General features: G+C 48.9%; 1 protein-coding gene across 15 annotated transcripts in view; it reads right to left on the reverse strand.

Moving 5' to 3' along the window:
• Nucleotides 1-24,171, reverse strand: part of dmd (dystrophin) — a 3,042,490-nt gene that overhangs the window by 347,037 nt on the left and 2,671,282 nt on the right. For all 15 annotated transcript variants that reach the window (XM_072513983.1, XM_072513987.1, XM_072513978.1 and 12 more), the window contains 2 exons: nucleotides 20,787-20,943; nucleotides 15,994-16,114 (listed from right to left, as the gene is read on the reverse strand). In XM_072513983.1, the coding sequence (XP_072370084.1) occupies nucleotides 15,994-16,114; nucleotides 20,787-20,943 (278 nt within the window). The remainder of the gene's footprint in view (nucleotides 1-15,993; nucleotides 16,115-20,786; nucleotides 20,944-24,171) is intronic.

Genomic DNA, 24,171 nt, shown 5'->3' on the forward strand with positions numbered 1-24,171 from the left:
CATGATCTTGTTCAGCAGGCGCCTGATGTACAGTGTTAGCTGTCTACCTTGACAAAGCCCGTCTGGTATTCTGCAACTACTTCTGGTACGCAGTCCTCCAGCCTTTTGGCTGGGACACTGGCCAGTGTTTTCACGTCTGCGTTTAGCAGTGAGATAGATCTGTAGGAACCGCATTCTGTTGGGTCTTTGTTTTTCTTGGGTATCAGCGAGATTGAGACTTGTGCAAGCATAGGTGGCAGGGTGCCCCTTGCCAGTGAATTTGTGAAGATCTCCCGCAGGAGCAGGGCCAGTGCCATCACAAATCCTTTGTCAAAGTCAGCCGGGGAACCTTCTCCGCCTGCATGGGGCGAATACTCTCCATGATTTCTCCCAGTTCTTGCGATTCTTCCAGGCCCCGTCTCCTATCCTCCACACGACTGGCATGTCCAGTCCATCGAGGAACTGCATCTTCCCCGAGTCCCCAGCTGGGGGCTCTGAGGTGTACAGCCCCTGGTAGAAGATCTTAAGTGCCTTGTTGACATTTTTCAGCTCCGCTACTAATTTGCTGTTGCTATCCCTAATCTGGACTATTGCCCTCGTAGCTGCCTGCTTTCTCAGCTGGTGAGCCAGCAGGCAGCTGGCCTTGTTTCCGTGTTCGTACAGGGTCCCCCATGCCTGGCTGAGTTGGTGCCCTGCTTTCCTCGTGGAGAGCAGGTCAAAATCCATCTGTAGATTTTTCCTCTCCGCCAGGAGCTCTACTGTCAAGGCCTCAGAGTATCGCCGTTCTACCTCCAGCATGGAGTCGACTAGCTATTGCCTAGCCACCCTCTCTTCCCTATCTCTCCGTGCCTTGTAGGCTATAATTTCACCCCTGATCACAGCCTTCAGTGCCTCCCAGAACATTGAGGGTGAGACCTCCCCACTCTGGTTATTAGTAATATACTCATCTATGGCCTGTGACATTTTCTCACAGAAAGCCTTATCGGCCAGGAGGGCCTTGTCAAACCTCCATAGGGGGCAGTGGGCACTGCCCATCTCCAACCTCACATACATATAATGTGGAACGTGGACAGAGACTACTATCGCGGAATATTCCGCTCTTAACAGCACTGGAAGCATCAATTTCCCCACTACAAAGAAGCTGATCCTTGAATAGACATTATGTACTTGGGAGAAGGAGGAGAACTCCTTCTCCCCTGGGTTGGTGAATCTTCATGGGTCCGCCTCCCCCATCTGTTCCATGAATAGGCTGAGTTCCTTCGTCATATTGGAGATCTTTGTACTTTGGGGTTCGACATGTCCGTTCGTGGTTCTGTACACAGTTAAAGTCCACCCCCCTCCCCCCATGATCAGTCGGTGTGTGTCTTTGTTGGGGATTTCCGCCATGGTCTTCTTTACGAATTCCGTGTTATCCAAGTTCGGAGCGTACACATTCGCCAGGACTACCGGTGCCCTGTCTAGGACACCACTGACCATGATTTACTGTTCCCCATGGTCTGTAACAGTCCTTGTTGCCATGAACATCGTCCTGCTATTTAACAGAATGATTACCCCCCTGGCCCTTGTCCCACAGAAGGAGTGGTAGGTCTGTCCCACCCAGCCTTCGATCCCCTCTGGTAGGCCCACGTTTCGTACGTTTTGCTGCCTCGGCAAGTTCTCCTGGTTCTCAACTTTTCCCTTCAGGTTCCCTTGCGTCACGACCTGCTTTGCCACCTTCTTTTCTAGGGCAATGATCCAGTCACCCTGGTCTGTTGCAGCCCTTTCCATCTCCTTGATTGTTTCTTCCTGGGCTTCCAGTCGCCTTTCTGCCTTGTCCAGGGCCCTGCATAGTCACCAAAGCTTCGGCAACTGCACCCTTCACCGCAGCTTGGATGTCCGATTTTGTTTCCTCCCGATGCTCTCTCAATTCTCTTGAGAGAAACATCCTCCACCCATCCCCTGGTGTGGAGGGGCTTCTCATGCAGCGGGTCAGTCCCTCTCGCTCTGGCGAAGCCCGAGATTCACTGCCTCGTGCGTCGGCCTGTTCAGTCGTTTGCTGCTTGTCCAGTCTTTTTCCGCTCCTGGTCTCCACTCATCCTCTGGATTGTCTGCTGTTTGGTACCTTTTTCTTCTTCTGTGTTTTGGTAGTGGTGTGGGGATGTTTTGTGGTGTTAATGGGCATTTTACGGGCAAAAAGAGCCTTTTTTCCAGGTTTGTGGAAGGAGAGCCACCTGATGTGCGACTTCCCAACACATCCCCGTGACCGGAAGCAGGGTTCTCAGTATTGATCACAATGCAGCAACTGAAAATCATACATGCATGGATTGGGATGAGGAAAGGCTCAGCTGTGACACCATTTACAGTTGAATAACATGCCAATAGCGGCACGGTAGCACAGTGGGTAGCACTATTGCTTCACAGTGTCAGGGTCCCAAGTTCCATTCCCAGCTTGGGTTACTGTCTGTGCAGAGTCTGCACGTTCTCCCTGTTTCTGCGTGGGTTTCCTCTGGGCGCTCCGGTTTCCTCCCACAAGTCCCAAAAGACGTGCTTGTTAGGTGAATTGGATATTCTGAATTTTCCCTCAGTGTATCCATATGGGCACCGGAGTGTGGCGACTAGGGGATTTTCACAGTAACTTCATTGCAGTGTTAATGTAAGCCTACTTGTGACACTAATAAAGATGATTATTATAGTCCCAACCTGCATTTATCCTTAAAAGTCAGTTACTCGCCTAAGGTACCAGGAGGGCTTCGAGCCAGTGTAAAGCTGGGTTGACATGTATCAGCATCTTCATTTGAGATGGGGGAAAAAACTGGCAAAAAAACCAAGATTATTGAGGCATTCCCATGAAATTGACATCTCAATCATTTACAGTGGCAAATGTTGAAGGCCAATCTATCCAGTGGCCAATACAGCTGCTCTGAAATAACTTCATTGTTTGTTGTCCGGGAATCTGACCCTGCCAAAATTCTCAAAGTGCAAATTTACTGAAACCATGAGCACTGATGACACCATCAGACAAATTGGGCATGAACAAATGATTGCGCCCGATACCATGACAGTACTGAGGAAAACCTTTTGCTATGGGATCCAGCTGCACCAGATGGTGAGCAGAATAGGAAGATCACATTGATGCATAAATTGCACTCAAGTTTGACAAACATTAAAATTTAATATAGAGGTAGTAGCACTTTTCGCATTTTTTTGTAATGGGCAAAAAAAAAAAAATACACTGAACTTGCTAAAGCATTTAAAATATAGTTTTGGACATTTTTAACTTAAATGTTGTAATATTTCTACCATCTCCTCTGAAGTTATGACTTTTGCTGGCTATCTTTCCACAGACAATGGGACATGCCTCGTACCTCAGTTAGGTGGTTATTCTTCATATGTATTTTCTAATATGATGGTGAGCATTAGTATTTCATAGTTCCAGCACTTCACTCCTTAATGCCAGTTTAACAAAAAAATAGCCGCTGTCTTTCGGTGTGACAGTGACAATCAGCTACTGATTAATACCAAACTAAGGCCAGTTTTCTGCCGTGGACTTGTGTTCCCTATGAGCTAGTTGTTGTTATTCAAAGTTATTTTACTTAGGCAGCAAAGAACTGTCACACTGGAGAGACTTAGCCCATCCATCTGAGCTGCATTTAAGCAGTTCCCAGAAGGAAATGGGCAGAATGATAATTCATTGTGCCACAGAGTCCTGTTTGATCATTTTATCTTCTGTACTTGAGTTACTCTGCCAAGGGGGATGAAATAATGGGCTGCTTTCAGGCCTCTGCAACACTATGTGATGAATGGCTATGAGATACATAATGGATGCACCAATTGATGCTCCTTGAGTGATGGTGCTTTGGCTCCATTTATTGCTATCCAGTAATGTTCTAGCCGAGAAACCTACCATCTGGGGACTTGCAAATGTGAATCCAAAATCTATCACTCTATGTAGAATTTTTATTTACACCAACCACAGCCGCAAAAATTAATTTTACTACACCATACATACCAAATCAAATAAGGAATGGCTGGTTGCTGGACAATGTTTCCCCTTGACAGCTTGAATGTACATGAGTAGCACAGCCAACTTTGAGATACATCATCAAGCATCTGCTACCCCAACTGTACAAGCTCAGTTATTGAGAAAAGGTAGATAAATGTCAACAGAAAGGATCTGATGAAAAAGAGCTTCCACTCAATTGGAATTCTTCGTCTGAGCCGCCCGACCTACACCATGGACTTAAGTATTATTTTATTAGGCATGCAGCTTAATTAATTATTTACTATTATTAAGTTTGAATCTTGCAAAAACTGCTTAAGACACAAGTAAATAATATAATCTTTAAAAAGTACAGATATTTTGCAAAATTTCTGTTACGCCAATGAAATATTCAAATTAAAACTAAGGAGTGATAACGGTGGATATTTCTGCCATTTTCAATTGATTGAAACATATTAAAGATCATGAGATGTAATGACTGAAATATTGGGTATATTACAGTTTCTCCATCTCCAGCAGCTGGTTACAAATGCAATCAGCATTGGGAGGTGCTTTTAGGCAGGGGCGGCCGTGCTAACAGGTTGTGCTGGTGAACGAAAGTGAGGTGGTGGGGGAGAAGGCGGGGGAGATTGTTGCGACGTGGTAGGGAGTGACACATGACATGGTCGGGGGCAGAGGAAGGGGCCATCTGCGATTGGCTAAGTATAGGGTGGAATTAAAGGGGCAGGAATTAAGTGGGGCAGATGACGGACGATAGAGGGGATTGGAGGCGCAAGCCTCTGGTAAGATGAGTAACGTGGAACGTCCGGGGACTGAATGGGCTGTTTAAAAGGTCATGGGTGTTTGCGCACCTCATGAGCTTGAAAGCGGGGTGGTCTTTCTGCAGGAGATGCCCATCCGTGTGAAGGACCACGTTAGGTTAAGGAAGGAGTGGGTGAGGCAGGTTTTTCACTCGGGGTTTGTTTTGAAATCGAGGGAAGTAGCGATTTTAATGAGCAATAAAATGGGATTTGTGAGTACGAAGGAGGTGAGGAATCCGGGTGGGAGATATGCAATTGTGAGTGGGGTATTGGAAGGGGCACCAGTGGTGTTGGTAAATGTGTATGCCCCAAATTGGGATGATGTGAGTTTTATTAGGGGGTTGCTGGCAGTGATCCCGGATTTGACCACGCACCAGTTGACCATGGGAGGAGATTTTAACTGTGAACTGGAGCGGAGAGTGGATAGGTCGAGGCCCAGGTCGATGGGTGGGGTACGAATGGCGAGGGAGTTGGGGGGTTTATGGAGAGGATGGGTATGGTGGACCCATGGTGTTTTCAGAATCAAGGGGGAAGGGAGTATACCTTCTGAAGATACGGACTTGGGCTGGGGATGTGGTGTCAGAGGCAGGGAGGATAAACAAGGCGTTTAGGGCGTACTACCAGGGACTTTACAAAGTGGACCCGGGGGGGAGAGTAGGGGGACATGGGGCGGTTTCTGGATGAGCTGGAATTTCCACAGGTGGAGGAAGCAAAGAGGCAGGCGTTGGAGGAGCCCCTGGGGCTGAGGGATGTGCTGGATAGTATCAGGGGTTTGAAGTCGGGGAAGGACCCTGGGCCGGATGTGTACCTGCCGGAATTTTCTAAGGAATTCGCGACGGACCTGGCACCACATCTGATGGGGGGCATTTAATGAAGCACTGGAGAAGGGGAGTTGCCGGATACGATGACACAGGCAGTAATCACACTAATCCCCAAAAAGGGAAGGACCCGGCGGAATGTGGGTCGTAAAGACCCATATCACTATTGAACACAGATGTGAAAGTATTGGCTAAGTTGTTGGTGGGGATGATGGAGGACTGTGTCCCGGAGGTGGTTGCAGAAAATCAAACAGGCTTTGTGAAGGGCAGGCAGCTCGCGAATAACATAAGGGTGTTGAATGTGGTGATGAATATGTTGGGGGTTCTGGCACCGGAGGTAATGTTGTCCTGGACGCGGAGAAGGCATTTGATCAGGTGGAGTGGTGGTATTTGTTTGAGGTTTTGTGAAGGTTTGGGTTTGGGCCGAGATTTGTGGCATGGGTGCGGTTGCTGTATGTGACACCAAAGGTGAAGGTGAGGACGAATGATATGAGCTCACAAAGCTTTGACTCACACAGGGGTACGAGGCAGGGATGCCCACTGTCACCATTGCTGTTTGCGCCGGCCATAGAGCTGTTGGCAATGGCTCTCAGGGGGTTGGCGGAGTGGCGGGGGAATATGAGGGGACAGAGGGAACATCGGGTGTCGTTCTGTGCAGATGACCTCTTGCTGAATGTTTCAGATCAGTTGGAGAATATGAGAAGGATTATGGGCCTGCTGGGAAGGTTTGGAGGGTTCGTGGGGTACAAACTGAATGTAGGGGAAAGCGAGGTTTTCCCGGTAAATGAGCTGGGACAGCGGGCTAATTTAGGAGGGATGCCATTTACGGTAGCGAGGGATAGGTTTAGGTATTTGAGGATTCTGGTAGCGAGGGAATGGACAAGGCTCCATAAGTGGAACTTAACAAAGCTGGTGGAGGAGGCCAGGAAGGATCTTAGGATGTGGGATACACTGCACTTAACGTTGGCGGGGAGGGTCCAAGTAGTGAAAATGAATATTCTGCCGAGGTTCTTGTTTATCTTTCAGGCTCCCCTCCTCAAAGGCCTTTTTTCGGAAAGTGGACACAATCATCTCTGACTTTGTATGGGCGGGGAAGGTGGCGAGGATGAGGAGGATCCTGCGGCAGAGGCAGCAGGGGGGGTTGGCGTTGCCAAACCTGCTTCATTATTATTGGGTGGCGAATGTGGACAAGGTGCGGCGGTGGTGGGAAGGAGAAGGGCTAGAGTAGGTTAGGATGGAGGAGAAATCTTGTAAGGGATCTAGTTTGAGGGCCACGGAGATGGCAGCGTTGCCAATGGTTCCGAGTAGATATTCAAAGAGTCCACTGGTGCAGTCCACGGTGAAGATATGAAATCAGTTGAGGAGGCATTTTAGGGTGGAAGGGATGTTGGTGCTAACGCCGCTGTGCGAGAATCATTAGTTTGATTCATGGGAGGGATGGATAGTGTATACAGGAGGTGGAGGGAAGTGGGGCTGGTAAAGGTGAGGGATTTGTATTTGGAGGAAGGGTTCGCCAGTCTGGAGGAGCTAAGGGAGAGGATAGAGCTGCCGAGGGTTCTGATTTCAGGTATCTGCAGGTTAGGGACTTTTCACGAAAGGCCTGGAGGGGGTTCCCTCGGTTGCCGGGATACAACCTGCTGGAGCGACTGCTGCTTCCAGATGAGGAAGGGGAGGGAAGAATTGGGGATATATACAAGTGGCTGGGGGAGCAGGGAGGTGAGCGGGTGGTGAAGATCAAGGAGAAATGGGAAGCGAGTTCGGAGGGGAGATCAATTGGGGAGTAGCGAGTGAGGCACTGCGTAGGGTAAACGGGACCTTCTCTTGTGCAAGGATGAGACTGGTACAGTTTAAGGTAGTGCATAGGGTGCATATGACTTGGGCGAGAATGAGTGTTTTTTTTCAGGGGGTAGCAGATGAGTGTGAGAGGTGTGGGCAGGGGCCAGCGAATCACGCGCACATGTTTTGGGGTTGCGAAAAATTGGGAAGGTTCTGGGCGGGAGTGTTTGCGGTCTTGGCCAGGATAATGGAGGAGGTGAAACCGGACCCTTTGGTGGCGGTATTTGGGGTTTCAGAGAAGCCTGAGCTCATGGAGAGGAGGAAGGCCGATGTCGTGGCCTTCACCTCGCTGATTGCACGCCAGCGAATTTTGATGGAGTGGCGGACGGCATCGCCACCGGGGGTAGCGGCTTGGTTGGGTGACCTGTATGACTTCCTGCAGTTGGACAAAATAAAGTATGAGTTAAGGGGCTCTTCAGGCGAGTTTGAGGAAAGGTGGGGGATGTTTGTGACTGTGTTTGAGGAGCTGTTCTTCACAGGGGAATGAGGGAGGGGGGGGTGAAAAAGGGGAAAAATCTGTACAGACTATATAGTTGATTGTTGGGACGTTTTTTTTTGAGAATATATTTATTCAAATTTTTCAACAAATTTTCAACAAACCCTCCCCCCCCCCCGCAACAAGAAAAAGAAACAAAAACACAAGCAGAAATTATACATTGGATTTCCCCCAAATACAATAACCCCGCATATAACATTTAAAAACACAAATAGGGAAACCCCCCACCTTAACCCAAATGTCACCCCAACAGAAACCCTCCCTCCCCCCCTCCCCCCTGGGCTGCTGCTGCTGACCTCCTCATAACGCTCCGCGAGATAGTCTAGGAACGGTTGCCACCGCCTGAGGAACCCTTGCACAGACCCTCGCAAGGCAAACTTTATCCTCTCCAGCTTGATGAACCCTGCCATGTCATTGATCCAAGCTTCCACACTAGGGGGCTTCGCATCTTTCCACAGTAACAAAATCCTCCGCCAGGCTACCAGGGACGCAAAGGCCAGAATACCGGCCTCTCTCGCCTCCTGCACTCCCGACTCGTCCGATACCCCAAATAATGCTAATCCCCAGCTCGGCTTGACCCGGGCGTTCACCACCTTGGACATAGTCCTCGCAAAACCCCTCCAAAACCCATCCAGCGCCGGGCACGACCAGAACATATGGATGTGATTTGCTGGGCTCTCCGAGCACCTTCCACATCTGTCCTCCACCCCAAAGAACCTACTCAACCTCGCCCCTGTCATATGCGTTCTGTGAGTAACTTTAAACTGTATTAGGCTGAGCCTGGCGCAAGAGGAGAAAGAATTAACCCTACTCAGGGCATCAGCCCACAGACCCTCATCTATCTCCTCCCCAAGCTCCTCCTCCCACTTGCCCTTGAACTCCTCCACCGAGGCCTCCTCCTCTTCCTGCAGCTCCTGGTAAATCGCCAAAACCTTGCCTTCGCCAACCCATATCCCGAAATCACCCTGTCCTGAATCCTACGTGTAGGAAGCAGCGGGAATTCCCGCACCTGCCGCCTCACAAACGCCCTCACTTGCATGTACCTGAAAGCGTTTCCCGGGGGTAGCCCAAACTTCTCCTCCAGCGCCCCTAGGCTCGCAAACGTCCCATCGATGAACAGGTCCCCCATTCTTCTAATCCCTGCCCGATGCCAGCTCCGAAACCCCCCATCCATCCCTCCCGGGACGAACCGATGATTCTCCCGAATCGAGGACCAAAGCGAGGCTCCCACCTCGCCCCTGTGTCGCCTCCACTGCCCCCAGATCTTCAGCATCGCCGCCACCACCGGACTCGTGGTGTACCTTGTCGGCGAGAGCGGCAGCGATGCCGTCACCATCATCAGGAACAGGCCATGTGGCTGGGGCAACTCCCAACGGGACTGTGGTAGAGTCCAGCCACAGACCGCCATTGCCACGGTCTGTAAGGCAGCCATCTTACTGCGCATCCCGCTGATCACCCACTTTGGCTCCTGGTTCTGCAGAGTGACACCGCCATATAGGCGTAGGACCCCACCCCACCCCACCGCCCGGCACCCAAGTCCCCACCCTCCACCCCACCCTCCATCATACACCCAACCCCACCCTCCACAAGACACCTCCACTATATCGCTCGGCCGCCACCTGCCGGAGGCATCAGCCAAAGACAATGCCCACAGTAGCCCCTACGCGGGTGCCAGTGGGGGCCGCGCAATGCACTCCTGGCAAGGGCAGCGCCAGCTGATGGTACTCCTGGCAGCAGCAAGAGGTGTCAGGGTCAGAGGCCCCCACAGTGTTAGGCATCCACAGGCCAAGAGAGTGGAGATGCAGGTGGGGGAGGGGGGGTGAAAAGCAGAGGCAGAGCTAGCAGTGCCAACCAGGGCACCATGTAGCCCATTGGACCTGGTTGGGCACGGGGTATGCACCAAGCTAACATGACAGCCTTTCACCCCATGCAGACAATGTATTTTGGAATTCAACCAGCAGTGGTAGCATTCCTGCGAGTCGCCATGGCTATGAAGGATGCCCTGTGGCTGTACGAGCAGGAGCTGCTCGAGGAGGAAGTGGAACAGGAGGCAGCCGTCCAGGATGGAGAGCCAGCTGCCCAACAGGCTGAAGAGGAGAAGGTGCAAAGGAGGCGCCACATGAGGCCTCGCGTGTACCGGCAGCGCCTGACATTCGATGACCTACTGGACCGAGAATGCCGTCGAAGACTCTGGCTGAGCAGGGAGACAATGCAACATAACTGCCACATCATGGCGCACCTGGCACCATGAGAGAATGGGGCAGGACGCCTATTCCCGGTGGCCGTCAAGGTGACGGTCGCCCTGAACTTTTACTCCAGGTGCCGAGTGGGGACCTGTCTGGGATCTCACAGACCTCGGTGCACAGGTGCAATCCGCACCGTCACGGAGGCCCTATATGCCCAGTCGGTACAATACATCCATTTCAATGTGGACCAAGCCCACCAGGATGCTTGGGCAGCGGAGTTCGCCACCATCACTGTGATGCCCCGGGTCCAGGGGGTAATCGATGGGATGCACGTCCCCCTACGAGCACCTGCAGATGGCATGCCGCTCCACACAAACAGAAAGGGGTTACACTCGATGAACGTGCAGCTCATATGTGACCATCCGTTGCGCATCATACATGTCTGCAACCGCTACCCGGGCAGTGTGCACAATGCCTTTATGCATGGACTGGCAACAATGTCTTCCACTTGCAAAAGTTCCTTGCTCTGTCTGCAGCAAAATATTTAACAGGTAGCGCATTGCTCAACCATAACTGCTATGTCCTGGGTGATGTCCTGCCAGTATATTATCTCCAAGGCCCTGCATTTGCATTTTCCAATGCCCAGGTGCCCTTTGTGAAGTTTGTTTTAGCATGAGCGGCCTCAGTAAATGTTGTATAACAATCCTGTTGCCTTAAAAGAAGACCATACAACTCACTGAGCTCGGCACAAACATTATAGTGCGCAGAGCAGGGGCCTTTTGGCCAACCTTCCTTGAGACACCTGCTGACCTTCTGAACTACCGGATCCTTGGCCGATTCTGCCTTGATGAGCCTCGATTTTTCATCAGACCACCATGTCGACATGTCGTTGAACTTCGTCAGCCCCTGGACAGACTTAATTTATGGACACAGCTCTCAAAAGTATGTCGGCGACAGCCAGAAACTTGCCTGGTGTGTAGATCAGGTTGAGGTCATACCGCTGGAGTTTCATCATGAGTTGTTGTACCCTCGGGGTCATCTGGCATAGGTTCTTGTGGACTATCGCAACCAGCGGCCTGTGGTCCGTTTCAACTAAGAATGTGGGCAGCACATTTACATAGTCGTGAAATTTCTCGAGACCTTGTGACTGGCCCCAGGCGTACCTTCAGGATTTGCTCATATCTGCGCTTTGAGTCGATCATGGCCCTCGATGCATATGCCACCGGCAGCCAATCCTCATTCACACACTGTTGCAAAACTACTGCCCCGATCCCATCCTGGGATGCATGCGTGGAGATTTTAGTCTTCTTGGCTGTGTTGAAAAAAGCCAGGACAGGCACCGTTGTTAGCGAAACGCGTAGCGCTTTCCATTCCTGTTCGTGCTTCGACAACCACTGGAACCCATGGGCGGGATTCTCCGATAATGTGTCGAAGTGTTGACGCCGTCGTAAGCGCCGGAGCATTTTACGACGGCGCCACCTGGCCCCTAGGAGCAGCGATGCTGTGCCGCACAGGGGGCCAGCACGGCACTGGAGCGCTTCACGCAGTTCCAGCTGCCGATACGGGCACCAGCATGGGCGGCGCGAGTCTGCGCATGCGCGCCATGGCCGGCGCGGGTCAGCGCATGCGCGTGGGTTGCCTTCTAAGCGCCAACCCCCGGGATTAGCCTGCCCGCTGATCGGTAGGCCCTGATCGCGGATCTGGCCACCGTGGAGGCCCCCCCCGGAGTCGGATCCCCCTCCCCACATCTGAATGGCCCCCGCAGCATGAATGGCGAGGTCCCGCCGGGTAGGACCACACGCGAATGACGCCGGCGGGACTCGGCCGAACTCAGCGGGCACTCGGCCCGTCGAGCGCGGAGAATCGCCGGGGGGGGGCACTCACAGGCACCGCGGCGACCACGCTGGCGCCATTGACGCCAATTCTCCGATGGAGTGGCTTTGCGTGATTCGCGCCCCCCGCCGGCGATTCTCTGACCTGGCGCGGGGTCGGAGAATCCCGCCCAAGATCCTTCTTAGTGGATTCCCTAGGTTGTGATGTCTTGGAGGCAAGGTTGGGACTGAACTTTCCCACAAAGTTGATCATGCCCAGAATGCGCAACGCGCCCTTTTTGTCCGTTGGCCTTGGCAACTTGATGATGGCCTTGATTTTCTCATCAGCTGGTTGCACACCATTTGATGATATTCTATCTCCTAGAAAGGTGATCGTATCAACTTGGCATTTTGCTTAACTGAGTTTGAGGCCATTCTTACTGATCCTTCGGAGAACTTGAAAGAGACTTGCATCCTGCACTTCACGCGTGGACCCCCAGATAATGATGTTGTCAACATAAACACGGACACCCGGCAGTCCTTCTACTATGAGCTCCATGGCCCAATGAAAGATTTCTGATGGAGAAATAATACCGAACAGCATCCACTGGAAGCATTAACGGCCGAAGGGCGTGTTAAAGGTGCACAGTCTTGTGCTCGCCTCATCAAGTTTGAGCTGCCAGAAACTCTGTGATTTCACACACAAGTCCCTCCCTTTTAATGCTCGTGTCAAGATCCTTGGGGTCCATGCAAATTCTCAGGTCTCCGTTCCGTTTCTTTATGCATACCATGGAGTTTACCCAGTCAGTGGGTTCTTCTATGCGCCTAATGACACCTAGAGTTGTCAGCCTCTGCAACTCAGCATTGAGTTTCTGCCTCAGCAGAGCAGGCACCTGTCAGGGTGCATGCACTACTGATCTTGCATCCTCCTTTAGTTGTATGCGGTAGGTGGAGGGTAGGGTGCAAAACCCCTGAAATACATCCGGGTGTGTCTTTGAGATCGACTCCACCAAGATATGTCGGTGGGGTGCCACGTAATCTGTGGTGTACACCCTCTTGATGAGCCCGAGCTCTTCACATGCCCGCACGCCGGTGAGCGAATCACGCTCCGTCTCCACCACGGAGAATCGCATTCTATGCGTTACCTCTCTGACGGTGACATCAAGCTCGCATTCTCACAAAAGTTGGGATCTGATGACCATTGTTGTCTTTCAAAAGCATTCCTTCTGGAGTGATGTGAGGTTCGGCCTTTAGCCCCTGCACCTCCGAGAACGGGATCAGGTTTGCTCTCAATCCCGTATCAAGTTTGCATTTGATGGTCATTCCATTGAGCATTACTGGGATCGTCGGTCTGTCCTCAATGTTTCCTGCAGACCGGAAGCGTCACTTCTTTGTTTCGGCCGGCTGAACAGTTTGAATCATTCTTCATAACTTTATGCACATCGGCCCAGTAGTTATCCCCTTTGCCCTTGTCTGGGCTCTTTTTTGCCCAGACAACTGTATATCGGCAGGCATAGTGACCGGTTCAGCCACACTTGTGACAAATTTGTTTGACAGCAGGACATCACCATGGCAACAGTCTGCTGCTACATTTCTGCAACAAAATGGCTTGTTGCCCATAATTGCCGCTCCCATCGAGATCACGTTTCTTTCTGTTGCGGATCGATGCGCTCAAAATTGCCGCCCGCACCGAGACCATGTTTCTTTCTGAACTGCATCACGGCATTTTTTTTTCATTTATGTTGCCAGCATCGCATCTGAGTTTGACGGCAACACTTTCTGTGCTGAGGCCCATATCCGCTGCGCAGAGAGCTCACTTGCCCGGCAGATTCTGATGGTGGTGGCCGACATGAGGTTGTCTTCCCTCAACAATCATTCTGAGCGCAACACCCGAGATCCCATAACTGATTTGGTCATGGAACATTGAAGACTGCAGGGCAGCACAGTGGCATAGTGGATAGCTCTGCTGTCTCACGGCGCCGAGGTCCCAGGTTCGATCCCAGCTCTGGGTCACTGTCCGTATGGAGTTTGCACATTCTCCCCGTGTTTGCATGGGTTTCGCCCCCACAACACAAAGATGTCCGGGTAGGTGGATTGGCCATGCTAAATTGCCCCTTAATTGGAAAAATAAAAGAATTGGTTACTCTAAATTTATTTAAAAAACATTGAAGACTGCAACTGTCCAAAATTGCATGACTGGGCCTTTAACGTTAAATCCACTGCAAAGTTGTCGAAGGATTCCTTGTCTTTTTTGGCATGGGAAGGGAACACGTATCATTCAAAAGTAATTTTTTTTTAGGAGAATAATGGAGATCAAAGCGCTGAATCACCTCGTCGTAGCACTGTTCTTCGTTATCAAGACCGAAAGAGTTATAAAGTTCAAGTGCTTGAAGACCTGCTGTCGTTAGCAGCAATGTAACGTGCCTTTCATCAGGGAGCACCTGGAGATCATGGGCCAAAAGACAGAGATCAAACTGCTGTTTAAAACTGCGCCAGTTTGTGTCCAGATTTCCCGAGACTTGAAGTTGGTGGGATACCTTCAAACCATCCATCTCACATTTCACCGTCTTGCGATGCGTGGGGTTGCAAATCCTTAGTTCACCAGGTTGGTAGAGAGGTCGTTCGTTCAGGTTCTTCTATTCTTCCGCGTGGTTTGTCTTGTCTGTGGTTACCTTTAGTTCTTCAGCACTCCTGGCACCATGTTGTGGTCTATGACTCCCCTGAACATGAAGGCACGCGTAGAACATGAGTGTATGGTTGTAACATGTATTTATTCTTAACACGTTGGGAGGTAACCAACTAACCTATGTACAGACAATTAATTCTAGGTTACTGTAGAGCTAAGGTGAGATACGACTGTCTTGTTGTCCATCCTGCTACCATGTGCCCTGTCTCGTCTGTCCTCCGATATATATTTATGTGTGGCTCCATGTGTGTCTGGTTCCATCTACTGGCAGGAGGTCATAACTGTCACTACGGGTATTGATCATCAGCTATATACATTGGTACTGCTATATATTGGTGCAGCTATGTACAGTTATATACAGATAAGTATATCACACACACCCCATAACAGAGCCTCCCCCCCACAACCAGCCACCACTGCCTGGAAGCTAAAGAGCAGTCCAGACAGAAAGAGTGAAAAATATCACTAATTTCACTTACCTGTTCTTTACATTTGCTGCCTCAGACAGATGTGTAGAAAGCAGCAGCTGTGACTTCATAGAAAGCCAAACCCACATCACCAGGCTTTAAACCCCCTCAGATCCTTTGATCTACAAAATGTTTATCCACTTCAAAGAGAAAAAGGTTTTTGTAGCCTGTAATTGACAGCTTCCAGACAATCAGATGTCTAGATTGTTTAATTTAATTTCCCTTCACGCTTGAGTGCATCTCAAATAGCCTGCTGTAAACCTAACTGCAATGTTTATAAACATTTGGCTATGATTGACAGGCCACATAAAAAGTGTTAAAGTGCTGTCTACGAGAAAAAGGGGAAGTGAAAGCACTTAATTCCTAGATGTTTATGAACATCCTGCGCCCCCTGGTCTGGTCTCCAGTGGTGGAGACCAATGGTGATTCATGCCAGCCTCAGCTGCGCGGGGTGGGGGGGGGGGGGGGGGAATTTGGAGAAGACGTGGGCAAGAAACGGTCCTTGTTTATGTAAATGCACATTTGCCAGCAGGGGCATGAACCAGATTGCATAAGGTGCCAATTGCAGGGAGTGTCATGCTTCATTTGGTGTCCACCTCAAACCCCTTTTAGGCGCTCTCCCTCTCACCAGGCGCAACATGGTTGAGAATTGTCCCTACATTAATAAAACATGAAAAGAAACTGACTAAGCCTGATGCTGTGCCGAACCCTTCTTTCAAAAAGTGTGGAGCAGCAAGGATAAAAAAATGTTATAATCCTATATATTTGGGCCTGCGGATAAGAACAAAGCCTCACCTCATCAGTAAGAAAGCTGCAACTCAGTATAACTGTCCTCAGCTGAACATGAGCAAACAGTTTTCAGCAAATCATACAACAGAGACTGAATGGCTAGTAACTAAACTTTATTGTGCTCTGAACATGAGTGGAGTAATTACCTTTTGGTGATGACAGAAGACTTTCAGGTCCTTCAATAGGCTGATCAGCCAAGAACACACGCACTGTATCCAAAACACTCATGACCACTGGTTCCTTTGCCTTCAACTCCCGCTTGAAAGTCTGGAATAAATATATGGCATATTATATCTCAACTTCCACAAGGGCTAAAATTAGTATTGAAATTAAGTCATCAGAGAAATACTATTAAACCTTCAGGAATTGTACCAGTACAAATGTTATACATTTTCCCTCTGTGAATCTGAACATTGATGTGGTGGAGGCGTGTGTGTTCTGATGATCACTTGAACAATGTTATTGCGACCTCCTTGTTGCTGATAGGGCAAGGCCGGGGGGGGGGGGCGAGCTGCCAGACAAAGTGAGGTCCAAAACGTTCTGGCATAACATGCGTCATCTCTGGCTATGGAGGTGGAAAAAGGCTGCAGTAGCAAAGTAGCCTTGATCATCATGGTGTAATACGTGACTGAAATTTGATTGCCAATCCAGCAGGATTATGTGGTTAATGATAGTGTTCCAAGACCCCATGTAAACAAAGTCACACGCAGGCTTCTCCCAGCGTCAATTTGCCAAGATCTGTGGCGATGTAGAATTGATGTTGGGGATAAGGTTGTAAAGTTGAGTGACCCGAGTCAAGAATCTGCACACAGGTGGCAGATGCATGAATGTTGTTGGACACGACTGTTGGGACAGAGATGTCTTTGGACAGCTGCATTTGGGACTGATTAGTCTTCCTCAGGATATCCTCTGTTCACCCCAAATGGGGAGGCTGCTAGAAAAACAATCTGTCCCAGTTCCCCCTGGCTGGGGAAGCACGCCCTGTAGGACCACCATCTTTATGGTCAAAGAAAGAAAACTCTGAATTTTCCAATTTGGAATATAAGAAAACTCATGGGGGATCTCAAGTGTGACCGTCCAGAAAGGAGAACTGCAATCACATGAGCTATCACGACTCCAAATTGACATCACCACCCTCACCAAGACCTGCCTTCCTTGGTGGGGGGGGGGGCAGCTGATAAGTGGGGAGATGCACGTTCTCCTGGAAAGGAAAGACTGATAGTGACCCTCATGTCCATGGAGTTGGTCTTGCCACCCAGAAGAGGATCTTGGATGCATTGCCAGAACTACCTAATAATATAAGTGAAAGGATCATCTCACAGCTCAGTCGTAATCAATATGCCACCTTCATCAGAGCTTATACCCCGACCCTGATTCTGACTGTGATGAAGATGTTAAGGAAATGTTCTACTCTGTCCTTGAACAAGTCCTCACTGCCATCCCAAAGAAAGAAAATATCATCCTTCTGGGGGTCTCTAATGCCAGTTCTGGCCATCGATCCAATGTCTGGAGCGGAGCCGTTGGGAAAAATGGGGTGGAAAAAGCCATTACAAATTGTGTCCTCCAGTTGATAACATTTGGTCAGCATGACTTCATTATAACAAACACCCTTTTGTAACGTCTTTATCACTTGATCCATTAACTGATGCCTGCTGGACAGATCATAGACTTGTTCAATTGGTGATGAACATCCACCTAGCACTAAGACATCACAAGGCCAAATAGTCAAAGAAGAAGGGCATAAATGGCTCAACACTAAAGCAACTCGACAGAAGAGAAGAATTCCAAGTGCAGCGCCCGATCAGTCTGGGAAACCTTCACACATCCATCTCAATTTCAGAACAGAGACAGCAAATAAAGTCAGCTGTACTAGACTCCTGTGCCCAGATCTTTGGGTTCGAGCATTATTAACACCATGAAAACAATTTCCTGAGAACAAGAACGAGTGACTTACATTGCCTGACAGAACAACCCAAGGTTGTAACTCAAGAAGGCAGCAGTCCAACAGCTCAAGCATGATGTCTAAAGACAAATCCTGAAGATAAAGGACATGTGGTGGGAACAGAAAGCCCCTGATATCCAACAATAAGCTGACCATCATGACATATGAAGATCTTTTGAATCCATTTGCATCATCTATAAACCATGGTTGAATGGACAGAAAACCCCTTAGTTCACAGGATGACATTTCTCTTCTTCAGAATGACAAATCCATCAGTCAATGCTGGAAAGAATTTTTATCCTACAGATTTACGAGGAAACATAACTCTCCCTGCCCTCCATCACCACCCCTGATTTCAGGAATGCGGCAAGCGTAACTATCTTCAAGGAAGGTGATAAATCATTGCTGTAGAAACCGTTAGGGTATTTCCCTCTTGCCGTGGCAGGGAACATACTGACATGCATTCTCCCGAATTGCCTATTTCCTGTTGCTGAGGAAATCCTCCCAGAGAAACAGTGTGGCTTCAAAATTTCTAGAGAAACCTCTGATGTAGTCTTTGTTGCCAGACAAATCCAAGAAACCTGTCATGAACTCTTGATTGCATTCACAGATCTGACTGTCGCGAGAGTTGGTGTATTGTGCTCCGAAGGATTGGATGTCCAAGGAATCTCATCACAATCCTGCAACTGCTCCAGGATGATATGACTACAACTCTCTTGAATGAAAGATCTGAAACAGATGTCTTCAAAATCAAGATACCTTCAAAATCTGGAATGGGGTCAAACAAGATTGTGCGCTAGCTCCCACCATATTTACAATCTATCTGATACTGACTGTTCACTTAATCAGAGATCAAATGTCCTCTGCTGTCAGCATTCCACCGTCTTGGTATAAAAGCTCTTTAACCTTAGTTGCCTGAGCGCCAAAACCAAAACCAAACCGATCACCAGTGATCTATAGTTTGCAGGTGACTGCTGTGTCATTGGCCATGGTGCAACAGGTTCGCAAGCCATTCCTTGATCTCTTCAATTCTGGATAAAATAAATTCAGCTTGTCCTTGAAAATTGACAAAATCAAAACTCATGTATCAAGCCAGGCCTTGAACAGGATTTTCCAGCCCTGCCCACCATTGGGATCATCCAGTCACACCAAAGGTCAATGGGCTTTGGGTGCTGACACGAGGGGGCAGGAAAATGCAAGCCCTTTTCAGCCAAATATTTAACCTTTCATATATGTTGAAGGAGGGATTCTGCAATATGCTGAGCACTTCGATGATTGTTTAATGGTCACCATGAGACTAGCTTTCAATTCCAGATTTTATGAACTGAAGTTAAATTCCAACACCTATTTTAGTGGAAAACAAACCCAGGTCCCTTCAGCTTTATCTTAGGCCTTTGGATTGTTAGTCCAGTGACATGAACACTATACCATCTTCTCCAACATACTTCATCAAATATCTATGTCAGCGCATTATTGGTGTAAATGCACAGAACTCAAGTGAACTAGTCTCTTGCACGCTTTGAAGTTACGTAAGCAAATGACAGAGATTTACAACTTGATAAGGTCCTAACAATAAAGGATATTTGTATGAATCAATGTTTCAATCAGAATCCAGTGTAAATCAATAACGCTCAAAATGTCTTTGCAATAAACAACACCTTGTTGGCTTTGCACCATAATTCCCCTCAAAGGTTCTAGGACATTCTTGCCAACATGTTCAGGAGAGGCATGAAGAAAAAATAGGTGGGAATTTATTACTCAGGAAAACTCCAGCTAAAGCAACACAAAGTCCAGCTGTCAGAATTTGGAACAGTACTTTTCATCAAGATTCAACAGAGACTCCCCATCAAGAGTATGAATGCTGTTGAAAAATTCCGTCCACAATTGTGTTCGTCTTTTGGAAGAAATTATCTCTCCCTTTCAGCCAATTCACAGTTTAATTAGGCATGGGCTAACACTACAGTTTATACCTCATACTCATGCTAAACCTGTGTGTCGATAAATTGTGTGTTAAAACCCAAACTGAAAACAAAGCATGTCAATTGAGAATATCTCCTCAAGGAAGTTTCACTCTGCTTTGTGTCATTGTCAGGGTAAGCCTTCATTCTTTGGGTCAGCCATATGCTAACTGTAGAGTTGGTGCAAGACTGCTTGACATTCACGCGACAGTTGGAGTGTGAATATATCCTTGGACAATGTTTCTTTCGAGGGCTCAGCTGCACTGATCTATATAGTCATAGTTTCCACTTCACACATAATCCTGCTGCTAAGAGAATGTTTTTACTTGAGTTATCCCACCTTTTCCAAATTCTCTACCATTGTGGCTTAAATAAATAAATAAATAAATAAATCATTGCTTTTCCATGATTGTAAGAAGATTCTGCAGGTCAACAAAGATGCATTGTTCAGTTTGGGCTAAAGTGCAAATGTAATGTGCTGTGCACTTTCCAGAATGTGTGAGGGTTAAATTTCAAATCTTGTAAATGAACCCCGAACATGTTTTTTAAAATATAAATTTAGAGTATCCAATTATTTTTTTCCCAATTAAGTGGCAATTTAGCGTGGCCAATCCACCTAACCTACACATCTTTGGGTTGTGGGGGTGAAACCCACGTACACAAGGGGAGAATGTGCAAACTCCACACGAACAGTGACCCAGACACAGGATTCAAACCCGGGTCCTCAGCGCCGTAGGCTACAGTGCTAACCACTGTGCCAGGACGTGATCTTTTTATCATCTTGCACAGCTTCCCAACAAGTTGAATTTGTTATTCTGCAGTAATTAATTTTGAAAAGAATGAAGTTAGCAAGCTGAGCACATTTTGTTATTTGCAGTGATTAATTCATAATCTAACTAAGAAGGCTATATATTTCTCAAATAATGGAAGGTTCTGCCATTGTTTACGCATCACCAATCAGTCCTTGCAAACAGATATGGAGTTGAAATATCCTTTACGACAAATGTTTAAAGTAGTGATAATATCAATTTTTTCTTACTCGGTGAACATCATTCTGCTGTTGTACAGCGGGAACATCACCACCAATAGGTCTTTGCCTCGTCAGTTCATCGTTCTTCAAATTCAACCATACCAATAAGTCCTGGAGTGAGATGTGTAGTCGCTTCCACTGCTCGGCACTCGTTTCCAGACAGGCTCTAAAAGGTAAAAAGAAACGTCAGTATTGTGTTCACCCACAGAACTGCAAAAACAAAAAACTGGGCTGTACGAATGGCTGATCCATAGAAGATCTGTAGAATTCCTACAGTGCACGAGGCCATTTGGCCTATCGAGCCTGCACCGACCCTTCCAAAGAGCACTCTACCTAAGCCCACTCTGCCGCCCTATTCCCGTAATGTCACCTAACCTGTACATCTTTGGATACTAAGGGGCAATTATAGCATGGCAAATCCACCTAACCTGCACATCTTTGGACTGTGGGAGGAAACCGGAGCACCCGGAGGAAACCCACGCAGACATGGGGAAAACGTGCAGACGCCAAACAGTCACCCAAGGCAGGAATCAAACCCGGATCCCTGGCATTGTGAGGCAGCAGTGCTAACCACTGTGCCATCATGGCACCCTACGCCCGTACCATAGGCCATACCTAATTGCAACCAACTGTCCTATTTAGGTGTTGCTCTTCCATAACCTGTAGAATGTTTCTAGTATGTTTCTAGTGTCATATATGAAAACAAAAGAGTACCATAAAACCTCTTCCCGCACACTATTCAAACACATTTTCTGTGATCAGTTGAGATTCTCTAAGCAAAACATGTGACAAGAAATGGAGCACTGTTGGAGAAATATACCAAATCACTGAATATTGTTTATAACCTTCTCAAAATAAAAGAATATTCCAAATCTTCATATAAATTATTTTTGATATTTTTTTGCCCAAAGTGCTTTACGTTTTTATTTTCAAATTTCATAGAATTTACAGTGCAGAAGGAGGCCATTCGGCCCATCGAGTCTGCACCGGCTCTTGGAAAGAGCATCCTACCCAAGGTCCACACCTCCACCCTATCCCCATAACCCAGCAACCCCACCCAACACTATGGGCAATTTTGGACACTAAGGGCAATTTAGCATGGCCAATCCACCTAACTTGCACATCTTTGGACTGTGGGAGGAAACCGGAGCACCCGGAGGAAACCAAGGATATGTCCCAGAGTTGTGTCCCATCCCCTGGGTGTGATGCACTATCAATTACGACGAGACGAGAGTAGAATGTAATCAAGGCTTTATTACACAGAGATGTGTGGCCTCCTACAGCAGCTTATGAAATGGCTGCTGTTCGGAGAGCACACACATTTATACTCTGCCTCCTGGGCGGAGCCAGCAGGCAGGGATCTACCCCCGTACCTGTAGTACAGGGGCCTTACCGTAATACCCATATATACAATATAATACAACAGTGGTGACTACCACATTCACCCTCTGTTAAAAATGAGTCCAGTGGGGGGGTGGGGGGGGGGGGGGGGGGTGGGGTGGAAAACTATATACATACAGGTTGGTTTTAAAATTACAGAGAAGGTTACAAATTTAGACGATCGGGCGCCATGATCTTTCGTTGAGAGCGCAGCAGTGCTGGTGGCAACTCAGGTGTCGGCTTGGTCTTCGGTGACTCCGGGAGCATGTCGAAATACTCTTCGTCCCTGGATGGGAGCAAGGGGAGGACGGATTGTCCTTGAGCGGGGACTGTGGTGGGGTGCGCCGGGGGAGGGGAGGGTGGCGCCGGGGCAGGGGGGGAGGTGTGTATGGGGACCCAGCAGGTGCTAGATCCCTGATGGAGACTGTGTCTTGGAGGCCATCGGGGTACGCTACGTAGGCGTACAGCGGGTTCGCATGGAGTAGCTGTACTCTCTCAACCAAAGGGCCCGCCTTGTGGAGCCGCACGTGCTTGCGGAGGAAAACGGGTCCTGGAGCTGCCAGCCACGTTGGGAGCGAAACCCCGGAGGTGGACTTCCTGGGGAAGGCAAAGAGATGTACATGGGGGGTTTCGTGGTCACGGTGCACAGGCGTGACCGAATGGAGTGAAGTGCGTCGGGGAGGACCTCCTGCCAGCGGGAGGCCGGGAGATTTCTGGACCGAAGAGCCAGCTGGATGGCCCTCCAGACCGTCCCATTCTCCCGTTCCACCTGCCCGTTTCCCCTGGGGTTGTAGCTGGTCGTCCTGCTCGAGGCAATGCCCCTGTTGAGCAGGTACTGGCGCAGCTCCTCGCTCATAAATGAGGATCCCCGGTCACTGTGGACGTAGGCGGGGAAACCGAACAGAGCGAAGATGGTGTTGAGGGCTTTGATGACGATGTCTCTGGCGATAGCTCTGACCTCCTCGATGGAGTAGGGCAGATTGCGGGCCTTAATGAAGTGGTAAACGCGGGTGACTCCCGAGTGACAGAGATCGTCGTGCAGGGTCTGGAGTCGGTCCACTTGTGCGCTGGCACATGTACCTCGGGACAGGTCATCGGGGGGCTCGTTGAGCTTACCGGGGCGATACAAAATCTCGTAATAGTAGGTGGAGAGCTCAATCCTCCACCTCAAGATTTTATCGTTTTTGATCTTACCCCCACTGTGTGTTATTAAACATGAAGGCAACCGACCGTTGGTCAGTGAGGAGAGTGAATGTCCTGCCGGCCAGGTAATGCCTCCAATGTCGCACAGCTTCAATGATCGCTTGGGCCTCCTTTTCGACGGAGGAGTGCCGAATTTCTGCGTGTACAGAATCTGGAGCTTCTGAGATTGGGTCTGGCGCAGACCCGATGTATGCTTCAAAGCAAGCTAGCTAATGTTGGAAGTCTTTTTTGGCATTGTCTGCTTGAGGATGCAGCTGCAGGCGCTCTGGCTTGATGCGGAGGTCGATCTCTGAAAAATCTCTGTGTAATAAATTGATGCACTATCAATTACGACAAGACGAGAGTAGAATGTAATCAAGGCTTTATTACAGAGATGTGTGGCCTCCTACAGCAGCTTACGAAATGCCTGCTGTTCGGAGAGCACACACATTTATACTCCGCCTCCTGGGCGGAGCCAGCAGGCAGGGATCTGTCCCCGTACCTGTAGTACAGGGGCCTTACCGTAATACCCATATATACAGTATAATACAACAGTGGTGACTACCACAGGGTGTTCGAATGTTGGCTGCTGCATGTGTGGTGTTGCCTCCCGCAGTGTTCAGGGATAGTGTCCAGGCATCACTATCTGATTGGGTCGCTAGGCAATGGCTCCCACATTCTAAATGGTCCGCCCACCCACGGGAATCCACTTGGGTTTTGTGAAGTGCTCACTTAACCACGATTGTCAATTCTCTATTAGCGATAGCCTTCAGCTGCATTGCCAGAGGCGTCGGCAGTCAGTGGGTGATATGGGTGGTCGGTGGGGCTGACG

The sequence above is a fragment of the Scyliorhinus torazame genome, chromosome 8 (assembly GCF_047496885.1).
Source record: "Scyliorhinus torazame isolate Kashiwa2021f chromosome 8, sScyTor2.1, whole genome shotgun sequence".
NCBI classification, from domain to species: domain Eukaryota; kingdom Metazoa; phylum Chordata; class Chondrichthyes; order Carcharhiniformes; family Scyliorhinidae; genus Scyliorhinus; species Scyliorhinus torazame.